Below are 20,797 nucleotides of genomic sequence, written 5' to 3'. Positions count from 1 at the left end.
TACAGAGCAGGATAGCCTCCAATATCCACATTCTGTGATGAGGCATGAATGACCAGTACCTTATTGCTTAGTTGTGGTTTCACTTTCTTCCTACCATGATGTTCACAACAGTAGTAAGTGCACAATCAACCAGCTTCACCATTTCTGAAATGCTCCTTTCCAGACACTGGTCCAAAACAATTTCCACTCTGTCAAAGTTGCTTTAGTTAGTGAATTTCCCCATTTGCGATTTGTATAGACATCAGAGTGAGGTTCCTGTTCATTTCTGCTACACTTATATAATTTCCTTACCATGTTACACACCAGAAATGCCACCAGGCAGCATTCAGTCTCACAGTGAGTGGTAGGCATAATGTTTTGGTTCATCAGTGTGTGACGGGACCGAGCTCCGTATAATACATGGCTTGTGCTAGAGTACTATAATACCACGATTCTCATAACCACTTCCTCCTTTTCTGTAAGCAATATCAAGGTCATTTATAGCATTCTTTGTGAACAGTAATATAAACAGTGGTATATCAGTAAAATGCTGCTGTTGTAATTTTAACCGACATGGTAAGGAGGTAACAGTAACTTGTTCTTGATTAACAATTAGAAGAGACAGTCAAGACTGCTGAGTATCTCATTCATTAGAACAAGCAGTTTTGGCATTTTTAAATGGCCATCTTCAAATTCTCACACACAGCTGCTCTCCATGCTGTCAGCTCCAGCGGAATGGTGCTCATAATCTGAAAATGGCTGTTTAAACATGCTGAAACCCATCAGTCTAATAAATGAGATATCTGCAATCTTGACAGTTTTTCCTAATTGAAAGTGGTGCTCTTTGCACTTACTCCTACAACCACAAGTTGTCTTCTCAGGCCATATCGAAGCGACATCTCACCTTGTGAAGACATCATTAACTGTTTTATGTTGTCAAGGTGACTAGATATGACTCCACCATTGATATGCCACACTGTTATGTGCTGTAGCTTCATAAACAGCACTTTTCTGTATAGACATATTGCTGACTTCCCTCATGTTTTTCTGTCACACTCCTTAAGATTGTCTAGTGACTGAGGGTCATCTTTTTCTTTTACCCTTGTCCTGCACTGGTTCAGGTTTGGCATGGTTACTAGCAGATTTGGTATGGTTAATTTAAATGGTGGCTGGATGCCCTTTCTGTAACCACCCCGTTAAGCCCAGAAGGAATATGTGTACCCCAGCTGTCTGTGTGTAGGCTAGTGTTATTCACATGAAAGTATTCATGTGAAAGTGAGCAAACATGTTCTGAATGTTTGTGAATTGAGTAACTGAGGTAGGACTTGGGTACCAGCCCAGTAATCATCTAGTGGGATGTGAAAACCACCTAAAAATCACATCCTGGCTGGCCAGCACAAGAATGTTCAGTGTCAGTTCGCTGGGCGGATTCAATCTGGGGCCAGCACAACTCCCCATCCTGCAAGCAGCTCTTTAACACACCTAGCTGTCCAGGCAGGTTGTAGTGGCTAAGGATGTTCTGTATATTTACAACAAAAAGACAAAACCAAAATTTTGCAATTTTTCCTGCATGTGATGGTATTTACAGGTCCTTCAGCAAAAGTTGTTGAAATGTTCTGAGATTAATGCCTATTTTGTGCCCACCACAGTAACCTTTAAGCCCTAAGAAATTTCAGCAATTCTATGTACACTGGATCACTGAGCTAGAGGCATTGACCAAGAGGTGCTAATTTAAGTGCTCAAAAACAGAGTATCTTACACCAATACGGTGATCCAAGACACAATAATCAGTATCCAGCACATGCGGCTTTCCAACTCCAGAGACACTAAATACTTTGAATCCTTGTTGAGAAGAGCTACTAATCCTAGTACAAATCTTAGAGGCCACAAACCAAATGGAAAGAGTCATAAGAAACATCTCTGAGATGCCACTTTGATAAGAAAAAATGTTGGAACACCAGGAAGCTTCACCGCCCAGTTTTCACTTTTCGTATAATAGAGAAGTTGAATGTGTATTTCAAACATTTAAGCATCACACTGAAACACCCTTGTCTCCCAAGAACAAAATCTTCCACAGTTTCTTAGCATAACAAAAACTTCCACAGTTTCTTAGCACCTAGAGAAGGAAGAGGCTCATCATCATCATCACCACCATGGCCACCATCATCATCCTGGAGAAGAGGCTTTCACAACCACAACTTCTCTACGAGTATCAACATTACATATGGTTCACCTCCTGAAGCTGGACAGACATAACAAGCAGACAGTCTGCCACTCACTTTTTCAGTCTTAATGAGTCTTAACTAGGCATATCAAACATCAGATCTGTTGCCCTGGTATTGTCATGGCTGGCAAAATGACTACCAATTGTCATGGCTGGCAAAATGACTACCATGGCAGATATTCAGACACTGTGTTATACTGAAAGTCCCCTGGCCACAAATTTCCTGTGACTAACAAAAATACTAGTGGTCATACTGAAGTCCTGTTAATGAAGCTATAAACAATGGCCCAAGGGCTTCAAGGTGGCTGCTTATTGCAAGGTGCAGGAATGTCAACCTTCCTCTTCACTTTTGGATTTTGTCTACACTGACTACCTGCAAGGGCAAATCCCATTACAATACAATAATGAGCAGTTTTAATATAAACAGGGGTAAAAACTTAAGAGTGATTCTTCAGTATGAAACTCCAGATACTATACCAAAATTACAAATGTCATATGTTAAGAATTTGCTGAGAAAATCATCTTCAATTTTTAAAAAATCTTCCACAAGAGAACAAAATTAAAACAGACTTGGAAGGGGCCAAATAGAACTAAAAATGAAAATGCTACACGTATTTTATGAAATAATAAAGAAATGTTGTAAGATGTGATGGACCAAGACTACTTTAAAATTACATGTGACTGCAGACTTTTAAGATGCACAGAAAGAAAACTAGGAAGTAACACACTCACCAGGCACGTAGAAAGAAATTAGAATTACAAATAGGGACCTATATCAAATTACGCAACATAATCAGAATCTGACAACAGTTGTGATTAGACTTGGAAAACATTACAGTGGAATTTCGATTTTACGTTCTCCGAGTTTACATTTTTCATGGTTCTACACCATAAATTTGTGGCCCTTGAAAAAAAAAAAACATAAGATCAATGCTACAAATTCACTGATTTTATGTTTCTTCCTAGTAACATTTACTTTAATTCTACATTCTTACTCAATGTCTCACTTGATTTCATCCCTTTTTCTTCCTATTGGCATTTGATGTGACTGAACAAGCTATAAGTGGCACAAAAGTAAAGATGGTTTGCACCATGGATGGTGGCAGACTTAAGGGAATATTTTAGGCCGTTGTAGAGAGGGGATATGTGAGAGAGGAAATGCTGATGTAATCCATGATTGGGTTTGCCAATACAATTTGCAATGTTTAGCTTCACCACACAGTTATGATACAAATAATGCTAGGTAGCGGCACCAATGGAAAAACAGTACAGTTGATGTGAAATGTTCTGGATCGAGCGAATATGTGATGAAGGGGCCCAGCTGCCACCTTTTCTTGTGCCACTTATAACTCAGTCTCATCTTTTTGCTTATATTTCTGCTGTACTGTATTCAGCAACAGTATCAATCATTAAGCTTTTAAATTCATACACTGCGCCTCAAAGAATATGCTCAGTCAGAATCAAGGAAACTTCAGCCATTTTTGGCTAAAAAGCTCTTATTTGTCTGGTGACTTGTTACATCACCCAACAGCTGGCACAGTGACCACACTACACTAATAAACATAATAAGTTTGCAGACCTTAGCTTATGAAACATTTGAAAATCCTAAAGTATTATATAATATAAACTGGCACATATCCTACAAATCAACAAACAAATCAAACAAACAAGAAATAAATTTCAAAATTTTATGTATGTAAATGAAAACACTAACTTCCGCTAATGATGTAAGAGGTAATTAAGCCTTTTCCCAACACACTACTGCCACAAATTATATCTTAAAATATGCAGTTTTAAGGGTTCTTTCATTTTGATTTCACCTCAAAAACAGCAAAAATTTACAGCATACATGGTGAAATAAACTGAAAATTGTGAAATACAGTGGAAACTGCCAGATTACATCACATCATATGTTTGTTTCCCACCTGCAGACAATACCTATTTAGCATGGTGAAGTCATGCTAATAAGGTGGCTTCTAGCATATAGAGTGATAAACAGCAAGCTTACTTGACAGCTTGTTCGAAAGTACAGCTGATATGATCGGTGTATAGCAAAAGGACTGAGCATGGCTTCCACTTATGTTTAATTTATATACTTATATGCACTGTGTGATAAAAAGTATCCACACACCAGGCTGAAAATGACTTACAAGTTCGTAGTGCCCTCCATAGCTAATGCTGGAATTCAATATGGTGTTGGCCCATCCTTAGTCTTGATGACAGCTTCCACTCTCACAGGCATACATGCAACCAGGTGCTGGAAGGTTTCTTGGGGAATGACAGCCCATTCTTCATGGAGTGCTGCACCGAGAACAGGTATCGATGTCAGTCAGTGAGGCCTGGCATGAAGTCGGCGTTACAAAACATCCCAAAGGTATTCTATACGATTCAGGTCAGGACTTTGTGCAGGCCAATCCATCACAGGGATGTTATTGTCATGGAACCACTCCACCACAGGCCATGCACTATGAACAGGTGCTTGATCGTGTTGAAAGATGCAATTGCCATCCCTGAATTGCTCTTCAACAATGGGAAGCAAGAAGGTGCTTAAAACATCAATGTAGGCTTGTGCTGTGATAGTGCCATGCAAACCAGCAAGGGTTGCAAGCCCCCTCCCTGAAAAACACGACCGCACCGTAACACCATCGACTCCGAATTTTACTATTGACACTACATACGCTGGCAGATGATGTTCACTGGGCATTCGCCATATCCACACCCTGCTATCGGATCGCCACATTGTGTACCATGATTTGTCACTCCACCCAACGTTTTTCCACAGTTCAGTTGTCCAATGTTTACGCTCCTTACACCAAGCAAGGCACCGTTTGGCATTTACTGGTGTCACGTGTGGCTTATGAGCAGCTCAACTTTACTTACAGTAGTTCTGCTCAGAGCCTGTCGGCAGAATCCAGAACATATCATGCCTCTACTGACTGCAGCCAATATAGGCTACTCCATTTGCTATGTGTGGCACCACAATTAACAGGATGTGTTCAGTGAACAGTTGTGTGATGGGTTGTTCATCTCTGTTGCAGTCCTCAATGGTGTTTATTGCATCGTGACAGCAGACAAGCTGTTATAAATGTAACAGATTGCTGAAATCACAGCAGGCTTAACTTCGTTTCATTTTCATTGGTACAAATAAGTACCACACGTGAAGGAAAACTTGTTTGTATATACACACTTTCATGAAATCTGTTGTGTTTTCACTACAGCAAGAAGTTTTAACGGCGCACGTAGGCAATATTGCAGGATGCTCCACTTCGACTACTCAGTGCAATGAACAAGAAAAAGTTTACAAGCAATACATCAAGAGGTCACTGTGCTCATTGGCTACATAAGAAAACACAGACCTCCACATGCTGTATTACAATGCCTTTCACTGTACTGACTAAACTGAAGAGCCAAAGAAATTGGTACACCTGCCTAATACTGTGTAGGGCCCCCGTGAGAAAGCAGAAGTGCTGCAACACAACATGGCATGGACTCAACTAATGTCTGAAGTAGTGCTGGAGGGAACTGACACCATGAATCCTGCAGAGCTGTTCATAAATCTGTAAGAGTACAAGGGGATGGAGATCTCTTCTCAACAGCACATTGAAGGCATCCCAGATATAATCAATAATTTTCATGTTTGGGGTGTTTGGTGGCCAGTGGAAGTGTTTAAACTCACAAGAGTGTTCCTGAAATTACTCTGTAGCAATTCTGGGCATGTAGGGTGTCCTGCTGGAATTGCCAAAGTCCATCGGAATGCACAATGGACACAAATGGCTGCAGATGATCAGACAGGATGCTTACGTATGTGCCACCTGTCATAGTCATACCTAGATGTATCAGGGGTCCTATATCACTCCAACTGCACATGCCCCGCACCATTACAGAGCTTCCACCAGCCTGAACAGTCCCCGGCTGACATGTAGGGTCATAAGGTTGTCTTCATACAGGTCACGTCCATCCGCTCAACACAATTTGATAAGAGACTCATCCAACCAGCCAACATGTTTCCAGTCATCAACAGTCCAGGTGAGGTGTTAAGGTTTGTATCTTGCAGTCATCAATGCTCCGAAAGCCCATGTCGATGATGTTTCGTTGAATGGTTTGCACACTGACACTTGTTGACGGCCCAGCATTGAAATCTGCTGAAATTTGCGAATGGGTTGCACTTCTGTCATGTTGAATGATTCTCTTCATTCATCGTAGATCCCATTCTTGCAAGATCTTTTCATGGCTGCAGCTATGTTGGAGATTTGATGTTTTACTGGATTCCTGACATTCACAGTACACTTGTGAAATGGTCATACAGGAAAATCCCCACTTCAACGCTACCTCGGAGATGCTGTGTTCCACTGCCCGTGCACCAACTATAGAACCACATTCAGACTCACTCAAATCTTGATAACTTGGCATTGTAGCAGCAGTAACCAATCCAACAGCTGTGCCAGATACATTTTGTTTTATCTAGGTGCTGCATACTGCAGTGGTGTATTCTGCCTGTTTACTTATCTCTGTCATTTTAATATGTGTGCCTATACTTAGTTTCTCTAGCGCTTCAGTGTAGCTCAATTACCTTGTACCCAGATACCAATTTCAATTTTCTGACGAGTCTTTACTTGCTGTTACACATTTGTGATTTTTTTAAAAAAACTGATGAAATACATTCCACAAATTATTGTATAAACATTGTATCACACATTTAATTTCATTATATTTTATACAATGTCTTGGAGAGGATTAAGATTTTTAATCAGACATGTCAATTGTATATGTGTTTTTGCTCATATTTTGGTGGTTTTAATGTTTTCCCCCATGAACCATGGACCTTGTCATTGGTGTGGTGGCTTGCATGCCTCAGTGATACAGACAGCCATATCATAGGTGCAACCACAAAGAAGGGGGAGCTGTTGAGAGACTAGAGAAATACTTGGTTCCTAAAGAGGGGCAGCAGCCATTTCAGTAGTTGTAGGGGCAACAGTCCAGATAGTTGATTGAAGTGGCCTTGTAACATCAACCAAACCAGCATTGTTGTGCTGGTATTGCAAACGGCTGAAAGACACGAGAAACTACAGTCGCAATTTTTCCCAAGGGCACACAGCTTTACTGTATGATTAAATGACAATGGCGTCCTCTTGGATGAAATATACCGGGGTTAAAATAGTTCCCCATTCGGATCCCTGGGTAGGAACTACTCAGGAGGATATTGTTATCAGGAGAAACAAAACTGGCTTTCTATGGATAAGAGTGTGGAATGTCAGATCTCTTAATCAGGCAGGTAGGTTAGAAAATTTAAAAAGGGAAATGGATACATTATAGTTAGATATAGTGGGAATTAATCATCTTGTGGTGCAGTTCTTCTTGTTGTCTAGAACCCACTGATGATAGCACAAAAGTGCTGAAACATGTATGGGTGAAACAAAAGAAAAAAGGTGTCTTGCATAAGTTTTGATTTGAGTTGATTTACTGCTCATTTAGAGACCTGTTGCCATTTTATAACAGGTTGTTCATTTTACAGCTTTTCATGTAGATTATTGTTGTTGTTGTTGTTGTTGTTGTGGTCTTCAGTCCTGAGACTGTTTTGATGCAGCTCTCCATGCTACTCTATCCTGTGCAAGCCTCTTCATCTTCCAGTACCTACTCCAGCCTACATCCTTTTGAATCTGCTTAGTGTAGTCATCTCTTGGTCTCCCTCTACGATTTTTACCCTCCACGCTGCCCTCCAGTACTAAATTGGTAATCCCTTGATGCCTCAAAACATGTCCTACCAACCGATTCCTTCTTCTAGTCAATTTGTGCCACAAACTCCTCTTCTCCCCAATTCTATTCAATACCTCCTCATTAGTTATGTGATCTACCCATCTAATCTTCAGCATTCTTCTGTAGCACCACATTTCGAAAGTTTCTATTCTCTTCATGTCTAAACTATTTATCGTCCATGTTTCACTTCCATACATGGCTACACTCCATACAAATACTTTCAGAAACAACTTCCTGAAAATTAAATCAATACTCGATGTTAACAAATTTCTCTTCTTCAGAAACGCTTTCCTTGCCATTGCCAATCTACATTTTACATCCTCTCTACTTCGACCATCATCAGTTATTTTGCTCCCCAAATAGCAAAACTCCTTTACTAATTTAAGTGTCTCATTTCCTAATCTAATTCCCACAGCATCACCCGACTTCATTCATCTACATTCCATTATCCTCGTTTTGCTTTTGTTGATGTTCATCTCATACCCTTCTTTCAAGACACTGTCCATTCCGTTCAACTGCTCTTCCAAGTCCTTTGCTGTCACTGACAGAATTACAATGTCATCGGCGAACCTCAAAGTTTTTATTTCTTCTCCATGGATTTTAATACCCACTCCGAATTTTTCTTTCGTTTCCTTTACTGCTTGCTCAATATACAGATGAATAGCAACAGGGAGAGGCTACAACCCTGTCTCACTCCCTTCCCAACCAATGCTTCCCTTTCATACCCCTCGACTCTTATAACTGCCATCTGCTTTCTGTACAAATTGTAAATAGCCTTTTGCTCCCTGTATTTTACCTCTGACACCTTCAGAATTTGGAAGAGAGTATTCCAGTCAACGTTGTCAAAAGCTTTCTCTAAGTCTACAAATGCTAGAAACGTAGGTTTGCTTTTCCTTAATCTTTCTTCTAAGATAAGTCGTAGGGTCAGTATTGCCTCACGTGTTCCAACATTTCTACGGAATCCAAACTCATCTTCCCCGAGGTCAGCTTCTACCAGTTTTTCCATTCATCTGTAAAGAATTTGCGTTAGTATTTTGCAGCTGTGACTTATTAAACTGATAGTTCGGTAATTTTTACATCTGCCAACACCTGCTTTCTTTGGGATTGGAATTATTATATTCTTCTTGAAGTCTGAGGGTATTTCACCCGTCTCATACATCTTGCTCACCAGATGGTAAAGTTTTGTCAGGACTGGCTCTCCCGAGGCCATCAGTAGTTCCAATGGAATGTTGTCTACTCCGGGGGCCTTGTTTCGACTCAGGTCTTTCAGTGCTCTGTCAAACTCTTCACGCAGTATCGTATCTCCCATTTCATCTTCATCTACATCCTCTTCCATTTCCATAATATTGTCCTCAAGTACATCGCCCTTGTATAGACCCTCTATATACTCCTTCCACCTTTCTGCTTTCCCTTCTTTGCTTAGAACTGGGTTTCCATCTGAGCTCTTGATGTTCATACAAGTGGTTCTCTTATCTCCAAAGGTCTCTTTAATTTTCCTGTAGGCAGTATCTATCTTACCCCTAGCGAGATAAGCCTCTACATCCTTACATTTGTCCTCTAGCCATCCCTGCTTAGCCATTTTGCACTTCCTGTCTATCTCATTTTTGAGACGTTTGTATTCCTTTTTGCCTGCTTCACTTGCTGCATTTTTGTATTTTCTCCTTTCATCAATTAAATTCAGTATCTCTTCTGTTACCCAAGGAGTTCTACTAGCCCTCGTCTTTTTACCTACTTGATCCTCTGCTGCCTTCACTATTTCATTCCTCAAAGCTACCCATTCTTCTTCTACTGTATTTCTTTCCCCCATTCCTGTCAATTGTTCCCTTATGCTCTCCCTGAAACACTGTACAACCACTGGTTCTCTCAGTTTATCCAGGTCCCATCTCCTTAAATTCCCACCGTTTTGCAGTTTCTTCAGTTTTAATCATGTAGGTTACAAAACATATTCCATATTAAAAACAGCAATTATTGTTTTCAGGAATTGCAATGGAAGTAATAATAAATTAAAAATACATTTGAAACTGAAAAGAAAAAAACAAAAAAATATATTCAAATTTTAAGAAGATATGATGATAGATGATAGGAACAATTTGGATAATAAGAGAGAGAGAGAAATGTTAATCTATCTGAGCCAGCCTGGTCTGAAAGCCTTGGAGCTACTTCGAGCCTTGCAGTCGCAGTACGCTACAATTTAATTTATGGATTAATATTTCTAAACACCATTTACAAAAACTCTATAACTATTATGTACATTGTGGAAAGTGCAGTGGTGTGTGAGTGTAAAGTATGTTATTTCTTGGGGTTATTAATTAACCTTCAGTTCCTATATTATGTGTCTCGAGTTTTACCTGTAATGTTGCTTATATGGTAAGTGTTCAGTTACAAATGTTACATCCCAACAGTGGTGCAATGGCTGCGGGATGGATATACCTGCTGTTTATATTTAAGCTAGAACAGGTTTACAGGCTTGATAGCATTACACCATTTATTCTGGTACAGTTTAATTATTTTAGATGTTGTGTAAGGTTGTCTGTGGTACGTGTTCATGGAAATGTTTGCTGTTTGAGTGTGTGTGTGTGTGTGTGTGTGTGTATCGGTACTGCTGTCTGTGTTAGTGCAAAAACTGGAACTGCTGTATTACATGCTTCGTGTGTGTTGCTATGTTCTGTTGCACATCTGTATTCGTATGTAATGTCATTGAGACATCATCAGTGATTTTATTTACTATTTCCCACTCATCTTTGTCTCTTATTGCCCATATCATGTCATTGTTATACTGCGTTGGTGTCTGGCATGCTGCTCTCCATTGGTGACAGTGAAAAAGTATGTGTTCTGGGGATCCATGTTACTCACATTTACAAGCAGCATTCTGGCTGTGGCCTCTGTAATGTAAGTGTGCAGGGTAAGAACCGTGACTTGTCAGAAAGTGAACCACACCTTGGCTGGGATTGATGTAGCTCAGTCTCAGACGTTCCCTGATGTCCGGGAAGAACTGATATACCCTATGGCACTTATTGCTTAATTTCCATTCCCTTTGCCATTTATCCACCCACCATTTAACGAGTTGGTGCTACTCGATTATATCAAGTCCAAGAATCTCGATTACATTCTCCTGTGTCCTCCTCCTCAGCCAGTACATAGTAGCCTAAAACCAAATGGTTATGTTGATAGGGAAGGTTCCAAGCACCATGTTCAGTGATTCCACTGATGTGGTGTTGAGAACTCCTGACAGCCTTACCATGGAACTTCTCTGCCCTTGCCACACGATGTTCAGATTCATCACCACACTTGCTCAGTAGGCCCGTGCACTGGCTGCAAAACAGACCACAGACTCAAAGAGTTCACAATGGTAAGTTCACAGTGAGTGTAAAGGTGCCATGAAGAGTGTTATGTCGAGTCTGGCCATCTTGTGCATGATCTTGGCAGCCCTATCAGTTGTTGTTCTGATGTGTTTGGCAAATGACAGTCATTCGTCCAGCTGCACACCAAGATATCATGTTTTCCGTTGTCTGCATATGCTAATGTCGTGTAGTTCTATGGCAGTATTACTTTCTAGTGTTCCTGTGAGTAGTATATAAACTGTTTTGCGTAGAGTCACCTGAAGTTTATTATGTTTGCACCACTGGCAAATGAAGGACTCGAATTTGACAGTAGGAAAAGGAAGAGGAGGAAAAGTAGTAGATGAATATGGACTGGGGATAAGGAATGACAGAGGAAGCCACCTGGTAAAATTTTGCACAGGGCATGACTTAATCATAGCTTTTGGTTTAAGAAACATGAAAGAAGGCTGAATACATGGAATAGACCTGGAGACACCAGAAGGTTTCACAAGGTTTTAAGCTGTAAGAGATTTCCAGGGGCAGATGTGGACTCTACCCACTATTTATTGGTTATAAGCTGTAGATTAAAGCTGAATAAACTGCACAAAGGTAGGAATTTAAGCAGATGGAACCTGAATGATATTTTCAGTCTGCAGTGGAGTGTGTGCTGATATGAAACTTCCTGAAAGATTAAAACTGTGTGCCAGACCGAGAATCGAACTCGGGACCTGTGCCTCGTCGTGAGTCGTGCTTGGGTAGCTCAGATGGTAGAGCACTTGCCTGCGAAGGCAACAGTCCTGAGTTTGAGTCTCGGTCCAGCACACAGTTTCGAGAGGGGACCTGTTTAAACTGAAAGGGCCAGAGGTTGTAGAGAGTTTCGAGGGAACATTAGGGAATGACTGACGACAACAGATGGAAAGAATACAGTAGAAAAAGAATGGGTAGCTCTGAGAGATGAAATAGTGAAGGCAGCAGATAATCAACTAGGTAAAAAGATGAGGACTAGTAGAAATCCTTGAGTAACACAAGAGATGATGAATTTAATTGATGAAAGGAGAAAATGTAAAAATGCAATAAGTGAAGCAGGCAAAAAGGAATAAAAATGTCTCAAAAATGAGAAGAACATGAAGAGCAAACTAGCTAAGCAGGAGTCACTAGAGGACAAATGTAAGGATGTAGAAGCGTATATCTCTAGGGGTAGGACAGATGACGCCTAAAGGAAAATTAAACAAACCTTTGGAGATAAGAGAAGCACCTGCATGAATATCAAGAGCACAGATGGAAAACCAGTCCTAAGTAAAGAAGGGAAAGTAGAAAGGTGAAGGAATATGTAGAGGATCTGCACAAGGACAATGTACTTGAGGGCAATATTATGGAAATGGAAGAGGACATAGATGAAGATGAGATAGGAGATATGATACTGCATGAAGAATTTGACAGAGCACTGAAAGACCTAAGTTGAAACAAAGTTCCAGGAGTAGACAACATTCCATTAGAACTACTAAAAGCCTTGGGAGAGCCAGCCACGACAAAACTCTACCATCTGGTCAGCAAAATGTATAAGACAGGTGACACCCTCAGACTTCAAGAAGAATATAATAATCCAAATTCCAAAGAAAGCAGTTGCTGACAAGTGTGAAAATTATCGAACTATCACTTTAATAAGTCACAGTTGAAAAATATTAACAAAAATTGTTTACAGACGAATGGAAAAACTGGTAGAAACCTACCTTAGGGAGAACCAGTTTGGATTCCGTGGAAATGTAGAAACGCATGAGGCAATACTGACCCTACGACTTATCTTAGAAGAAAGATTAAGAAAAGGCAAACCTACGTTTCTAGCATTTGTAGACTTAGAGAAAGCTTTTGACAACGTTGACTGGAATACTCTCTTTCAAATTCTCAAGGTGGCAGGGGTAAAATACAGGGAGTGAAAGAAACCAGATTGCAGTTATAAGAGTCGAGGGACATTAAAGGGAAGCAGTGGTTGGGAAGGGAGTGAGACAGGGTTGTAGCCTCTCCCTGTTGCTATTCAATCTGTATATTGAGCAAGCAGTAAAGGAAACAAAAGAAAAGTTTGGAGTAGGTATTAAAATCCATGGAGAAGAAATAAAAACTTTGAGGTTCGCCGATGACATTGTAATTCTGTCAGAGACAGCAAAGGACTTGGAAGAGCAGTTGAACGGAATGGACAGTGTCTTGAAAGGAGGATATAAGATGAACATCAACAAAAGCAAAACGAGGGTAATGGAATGTAGTCGAATTAAGTCGGGTGATGCTACGGGAATTAGATTAGGAAATGAGACACTTAAAGTAGTAAAGGAGTTTTGCTATTTGGGGAGTAAAATAACTAATGATGGTCGAAGTAGAGAGGATATAAAATGTAGACTGGCAATGGGGAGAAAAGTGTTTATGAAAAAGAGAAATTTGTTAATATCAAGTATAGATTTAAAACATGCCAGAAAGTCATCTCTGAAAGTATTTGTTCAGACAGTGGCCATGTATGGAAGTGAAACGTGGACGATAAACAGTTTAGATGAGAAGAGAATAGAAGCTTTTGAAATGTGATGCTACAGTAGAATGCTGAAGATTATATGGATAGACCATGTAATTAATTAGGAGGGACTGAACAGAATTGAGGAGAAGAGGAATTTGTGCCACAACTTGACTAGAAGAAGGGATTGGTTGTGTTTATATTCCACCCACTTAGCTCTAAGTCTTGTAAAAAGGTCAAATGTTTTGTGAAATGATTTACCTAAGAATAAGAAATAAAATAGATTAGAGAAACATTTGATGTGCCTGTGAATGAAGCTTTGAAATTATGCCTGGCACATGAGATACCAATACTGAATTAAATTTCAATGTTTAACTTAAAATATTAGTTCTTTAAAGAGTGCTAGAGGATATTTGTCTGGCGGAATTTCATTCAGTGGTCTCCTTACATCATTAACATATGACTATCTCAGCTGCTGTACGTCACTTCAAGCATAATTCAAAGGCATGTTCAAATGTTTCTCTAATATATTTTCTTTCTTATTTTTAGACAAATTATTTTACAAAACATTTGACCATCCATCACCTCCTCCCATATACATTACACATCACTATAGATCAAAGTTATACGAACTGTCACAAAATATCCCATGGTCAACCACACATCAAATCCTACACCTTGTGATTTATTACATTACTCATGCAGCTGAAATTACCTTGAGTTGGGATCACGTAGAAGCTGAGACTTCCCTGTTTCAGGAACATCACTTTCTTCACTATCATCTGGTCCTTTTAAAACAATGAGCAGGAACAAACAGTGTTTCAGAATCACTTTACACTGGTCTTCAAAATCATTTGCAATTAATAGCCCATCACTATCATTGTGAGTATCCTCCAAATCTAGAACAAGGCACATAACTGACTTGAATTAAGTAAGAATAACAAACTGCTACAATTAAAAAAAAAAGATACTATTTACAGAAAAATTACATGAACTCAAGATAGAAAATCTGTTGACTGTCGAAATGTTTTCAATTACAATAGTTTGAAACTGTGTTGGAATTTGTCCAAAGCACACTGGATGGTTCAGATCTACAATTATACACTCCTGGAAATGGAAAAAAGAACACATTGACACCGGTGTGTCAGACCCACCATACTTGCTCCGGACACTGCGAGAGGGCTGTACAAGCAATGATCACACGCACGGCACAGCGGACACACCAGGAACCGCGGTGTTGGCCGTCGAATGGCGCTAGCTGCGCAGCATTTGTGCACCGCCGCCGTCAGTGTCAGCCAGTTTGCCGTGGCATACGGAGCTCCATCGCAGTCTTTAACACTGGTAGCATGCCGCGACAGCGTGGACGTGAACCGTATGTGCAGTTGACGGACTTTGAGTGACGGCGTATAGTGGGCATGCGGGAGGCCGGGTGGACGCACCGCCGAATTGCTCAACACGTGGGGCGTGAGGTCTCCACAGTACATCGATGTTGTCGCCAGTGGTCGGCGGAAGGTGCACGTGCCCGTCGACCTGGGACCGGACCGCAGCGACGCACGGATGCACGCCAAGACCGTAGGATCCTACGCAGTGCCGTAGGGGACCGCACCGCCACTTCCCAGCAAATTAGGGACACTGTTGCTCCTGGGGTATCGGCGAGGACCATTCGCAACCGTCTCCATCAAGCTGGGCTACGGTCCCGCACACCGTTAGGCTGTCTTCCGCTCACGCCCCAACATCGTGCAGCCCGCCTCCAGTGGTGTCGCGACAGGCGTGAATGGAGGGATGAATGGAGACGTGTCGTCTTCAGCGATGAGAGTCGCTTCTGCCTTGGTGCCAATGATGGTCGTATGCGTGTTTGGCGCCGTGCAGGTGAGAGCCACAATCAGGACTGCATACGACCGAGGCACACAGGGCCAACACCCGGCATCATGGTGTGGGGAGCGATCTCCTACACTGGCCGTACACCACTGGTGATCGTCGAGGGGACACTGAATAGTGCACGGTACATCCAAACCGTCATCGAACCCATCGTTCTACCATTCCTAGACCGGCAAGGGAACTTGCTGTTCCAACAGGACAATGCACGTCCGCATGTATCCCGTGCCACCCAACGTGCTCTAGAAGGTGTAAGTCAACTACCCTGGCCAGCAAGATCTCCGGATCTGTCCCCCATTGAGCATGTTTGGGACTGGATGAAGCGTCGTCTCACGCGGTCTGCACGTCCAGCACGAACGCTGGTCCAACTGAGGCGCCAGGTGGAAATGGCATGGCAAGCCGTTCCACAGGACTACATCCAGCATCTCTACGATCGTCTCCATGGGAGAATAGCAGCCTGCATTGCTGCGAAAGGTGGATATACACTGTACTAGTGCCGACATTGTGCATGCTCTGTTGCCTGTGTCTATGTGCCTGTGGTTCTGTCAGTGTGATCATGTGATGTATCTGACCCCAGGAATGTGTCAATAAAGTTTCCCCTTCCTGGGAAAATGAATTCACGGTGTTCTTATTTCAATTTCCAGGAGTGTAGTATGCAAAAGACAATAATCTAGGTTATAATGAAACAAAAAACCAACATATTTAAGACACAATAAAGCGTTCATCATACCAGTGTCATCCAATCGATCTTGTCCATTCTCTTCTTCTGGCTCGTGTTCGTGCTCCGAAAGATATGCACTGTCATCAGCTGTTTCCAAATTATTCTCTGGTTTCTTTGATGACAAGAGTCTCTGGCGCTGTTGGAATACCAGCTGATATAGTTCACAAATGACTGTGTTTTCTCTGCCCCTATAGGAAAGAAATCATTGTCAGAATATATACTAATTTCTACTCTAAAATATACAATATCAAGTCTGGTTTCACAAACTGCAAGGATGAATGTGTGTGTGTGTGTGTGTGTGTGTGTGTGTGTGTGTGTGTGTGTGTGTGTGTGGGCGCGCGCGCGCCAGTGCATGCGTGGATATAAATAGCTTTTGCTGGTATAGGATACCATTCAATGACATTTAATGGAAGAGACTCTACAATTACATGAAGAACATACAAATAAATTTATACTGGAAAGAGGCTCTCCTCAAAATCTAATTACATATTCATCATTTTCTTGAGTTTGTCAAATTTCTATTGGAGCAAGAGAATGTCCAAGTAAATTAAATGAAATGCAATCAAAGCACAACCACAAATCAAACAAGACAAGGATGTTAATTTACAAACGTCCTGAATAACGGCAAATATAAATGACATATACTGCATCGTATCTGCTGGTGGTAGAGAAGCTGCAGCAAATAAAGAAAACATACAAAATATGATAAATAAATTGTAGATATTTTTGCAAATTCCTGTCAACAGGTATGCAAGAATTCATGCTATGATAGTCTGTGAGAACTATGTTCCCATGGTATCTAGTGGGCTGTAACTGGCTTGTTGCAAGAGTGGTATAAAGGACTATCTGATACCAGATGCATATGGGAGTAGGCAATACATTTTTCAAGTGACAAATACAATACATTGTATTTTAGTTATGTTGTTCTACATTTGGTTATGTTTCTTTTTGTCACACATATTACTCACTGTTCAGTATCATTTAAAATAATTTAATGACCTACAGAAGGCAATTTTTATCATTTCATTCCATATGCAAACTTATAAAATTACATACATCACAGATTCTTGTTTATATATTTCAGTTCAGCTAACGTAGAAGCTTCAAATACAGTTTTTGGATAGAATACACAAATTTGTACTACAGAAGTTTCTGGAATGCATTGTAAAGTGACACAGCTAATCATACAAAAGGTACACACTTCCAACCCTTCACAATCTTTAACATGATTTTAAGACATCTTTATGTTTCAATTAATAATTTTTCAGCATTGGAATGTTTGTAAATGAAGGCAACTGGAACAATAAAGTGTTTTACTTATAATTTGCATATTTCAAAGATAACTGTTTAGACATAAAATTTCACAAATTTCTGTAGTAATTTTAAATGTTTACTTTGTTATGTAGAACTTGCTGACACACTTAGAACTTTGTCAATATTAAGTCTTCACTGAAGAGAACCTGCTAGTAGCAAAATGTATGTAATACCCCTGACTATTATTTATTTATAAAGGGTGAACCAGACAAACTTCCAGAAATTGTTCAGGATACCTTCTGAGTATTTCTGTATAAGAGACCCACGGTCTCGAATAGCTGGTTACAGAGTAATAATGTAATAGTGATTTATTTGGTTTTGCTTATTTCTATGAAAATACCTCCACAATAGTGAAGAAACATACATCATACAACACAGAGCGCTGCAACAACCTTCATATGCAAAAGTGCTGTGACATGATTGCTGTTGATGCAGGAACAACTCTGCGTATCATCATCACACCGCTGTTCTGTTGCATTCAGGGAATGCATATCAGCCAACTCTTCATCAGTAAACCTGTCCATAGTACTGATGTGCATCACTGTTAGCAATGCCGGAAAACAAAATCCCTAAACAGAACTGTGCAGTACTGAATGCAAGATTGAGAGCAAAGAGTAAAGTGGACTTTTTCGCTGTCTACAGCAAGTGACTAGAACAAGTTGAGTTCCAAACAAGACACACATTGCATATTGCTGACATCACTGTTGTGTACTATTCATTGCAATACAGAAACAAAGCCAATTGGGGCAAGAAACCAAACGAAATGCAATAACTCTGTAGCGAGCTGCCAGAAACCACGGGGCCCTTATACCAAAATGATCTGAAGGTATCCCAGAACAATCCCTGAAAGTTTTTTGGAGTCCGTTTTGACCCTGCACAAGGGCCAGTGCCAGGCCATTTGGCGAAGCCGTCATAAAACAGATTTTTTTTTAAATTTTTTTTTAAATTAATTAATTTATTTATTTTTAATAGAAGTTGGACGAATCAGTTGTGTAACAGTTTGATGTCATTTCTGTGGCAGTTGCCTATGATGGTTTTTGAGAAAAATATATATGCAACAGAAAAATTAGTGTTTCATTCCACAGCTTGTATTATGATGCAAACATCTCACTGACTCAAGATAACATCCTAATTGAGTAAGTAATACATTCTACATATACCCTCTCCTGTAGCCTTACATGCTAAAAATAATTTACTTTACTTAACAGCAGTGTTGTAGCTGTGTATTTAGCTGTAGACGGGAGAGTATATCACACAATGCAGTCCCGTGGATCATGTCAACAAAAATTAATGGCCTAAAAATATCTAACCTGGAATTCACCTAGCCGTATTTTAGAGGGATCGGTAAAAGTACAACTGATTTATTTTTTTATTTGCAATAATATGCACACCCCATAATGTTATGCAATGATAAATTACCTTCATAAGATGGCTTTAAAAGGATTATTTATTCCTGAGCAGTTTACATTCTCACTGCCAGAGTAGCCACTGTTGTTTTCCTAAATATTACAAGTGATACATATGAGCGCCTAGAATGAGACTGGAAATGCCTCAATTGTATCCATTTTGTCCCGTATATAATCTAATATAAGTTAAATTATCAGCTCCTCAGTACGAGAGATGGGGATCTTTGAAACATCCAACTGTTGTGGTGAAGTAGGAGAAAACAGAATATATACCCAAAAAAATTAAAAGTAAAAATTCTATTTGTTGAATTACCGTATTTACCTGATTACAAGACAAGCTCCCCCCCCTCCCACCAACCATTAATTAGTCATTCAAAAAATACGGAATTGGTTTATAGTCACAGATTAAACTATTGATAGTGAGGACAATGTTTTTACATTGTTTAATAGATTATTAAAGCGTTCATCTTACATTTACAGATGAAGCTTTTGCTATTGAGGTTTCAAACAAATTTATTTTAAACAATCCCAAACGGAAGGTTATATCAAACAAAACTTGGTTTTACTTGCATTCAAATAGGCTCGAGATTTCCCAATACGCCGAAGTGCTCGATACAGTAGCAACTTTGGTCAAACAGTCACGCGACATTTGACTCGCGATGTTAGTGCAAGGAATACACGAGAAACTATGAACTAGTGACTAATAGTGTCTAATGCTCTGCTTAAAATTGACAGTTTTGTGACACACAGGAGGAAATAACACTAAATTCTAAATCTTGCAAACTTTTGTTGTATTTCAAAGTTTTTGCAGTGAAAGTTCTCGTACATGTACAGACACCATATACATATAATTACACTGTTTCTTAAGTAAAGGTGACATCCAAAGGCAAAATTCTTGTCCTTCAAAAGCATTAATTGATTATGAACTGAAGTCAGTATTTTATTTTGTTATGGTTTACCACATGGGTTGCAAATGAGAAATTGGGTCGCTGTGAACGTATTAGAGTACCTGAGGCAATCGTTACCGGCTTTTAATCAGATGAAATGAGAAGGAAAATTAATCCAGAATGAAATGTCTTTTGAATGAAATAAATCATACTGAACTCACCATCATTGTGTCGCAAGAAAAAATTACAGCCGAAAAACCCGATGTGTAGATAGTACAAACAGACATCACTACATCAGAGGACAAGCAAAAGTTTGAGAATTGGACTGAATAACAACTGTGATCTTTTATTTATGTATTAGTTGCTGTTGTTACATATTACCTACGCCCTAGAAGATTTTACCGTCCATGTTTCACTGTTGCTCAAGCATAGCATTATGGAAAGTTGGAGGGGGAACAGTGAACCAGCTTGGCAGATAAATAAGATGAGTGAAGAAAGGACAGTGTTGAGCAGGCATAAATTTCATCATGCAGCCAACCATGGGAATGTATACTGCATACTTTGTCTTTTTATGAATATATACCATGTTTAAACAGCAGTCTGCATGAGTCCATGTGCACTTGGAACCGAACTGACTTTAAAATTGGGTAAATACTCAAGAATAGCATAAATTTCTGTAGGAAACATTAAAAGCCTAGATGTTTCATGCTACAATGTTCTCAACACTTACCATGAGGTATGAAGGGCAGACTATATGTTTGGAAGCAAGAGATATGGGGAACATTAAAGAAGAAGAAGAAGAAGAAGAAGAAGAAGAAGAAGA

At 40.0% G+C, this 20,797-nt stretch overlaps 1 protein-coding gene across 1 annotated transcript in view; it reads right to left on the bottom strand.

The window, feature by feature from the left end:
* Positions 1 to 20,797, bottom strand: part of LOC126198416 (probable E3 ubiquitin-protein ligase HERC1) — a 747,204-nt gene that overhangs the window by 489,924 nt on the left and 236,483 nt on the right. Inside the window, exons 19-20 of the mRNA XM_049934719.1 lie at positions 16,377 to 16,555; positions 14,487 to 14,670 (exon numbers count right to left, since the gene is read on the bottom strand). Of these exons, the coding sequence (XP_049790676.1) occupies positions 14,487 to 14,670; positions 16,377 to 16,555 (363 nt within the window). The remainder of the gene's footprint in view (positions 1 to 14,486; positions 14,671 to 16,376; positions 16,556 to 20,797) is intronic.

The sequence above is a fragment of the Schistocerca nitens genome, chromosome 8, assembly GCF_023898315.1.
Source record: "Schistocerca nitens isolate TAMUIC-IGC-003100 chromosome 8, iqSchNite1.1, whole genome shotgun sequence".
NCBI lineage: Eukaryota > Metazoa > Arthropoda > Insecta > Orthoptera > Acrididae > Schistocerca > Schistocerca nitens.
Note: the sequence above shows the minus strand (reverse complement) of the source record. Positions and strands in the feature narration are given on the sequence as shown.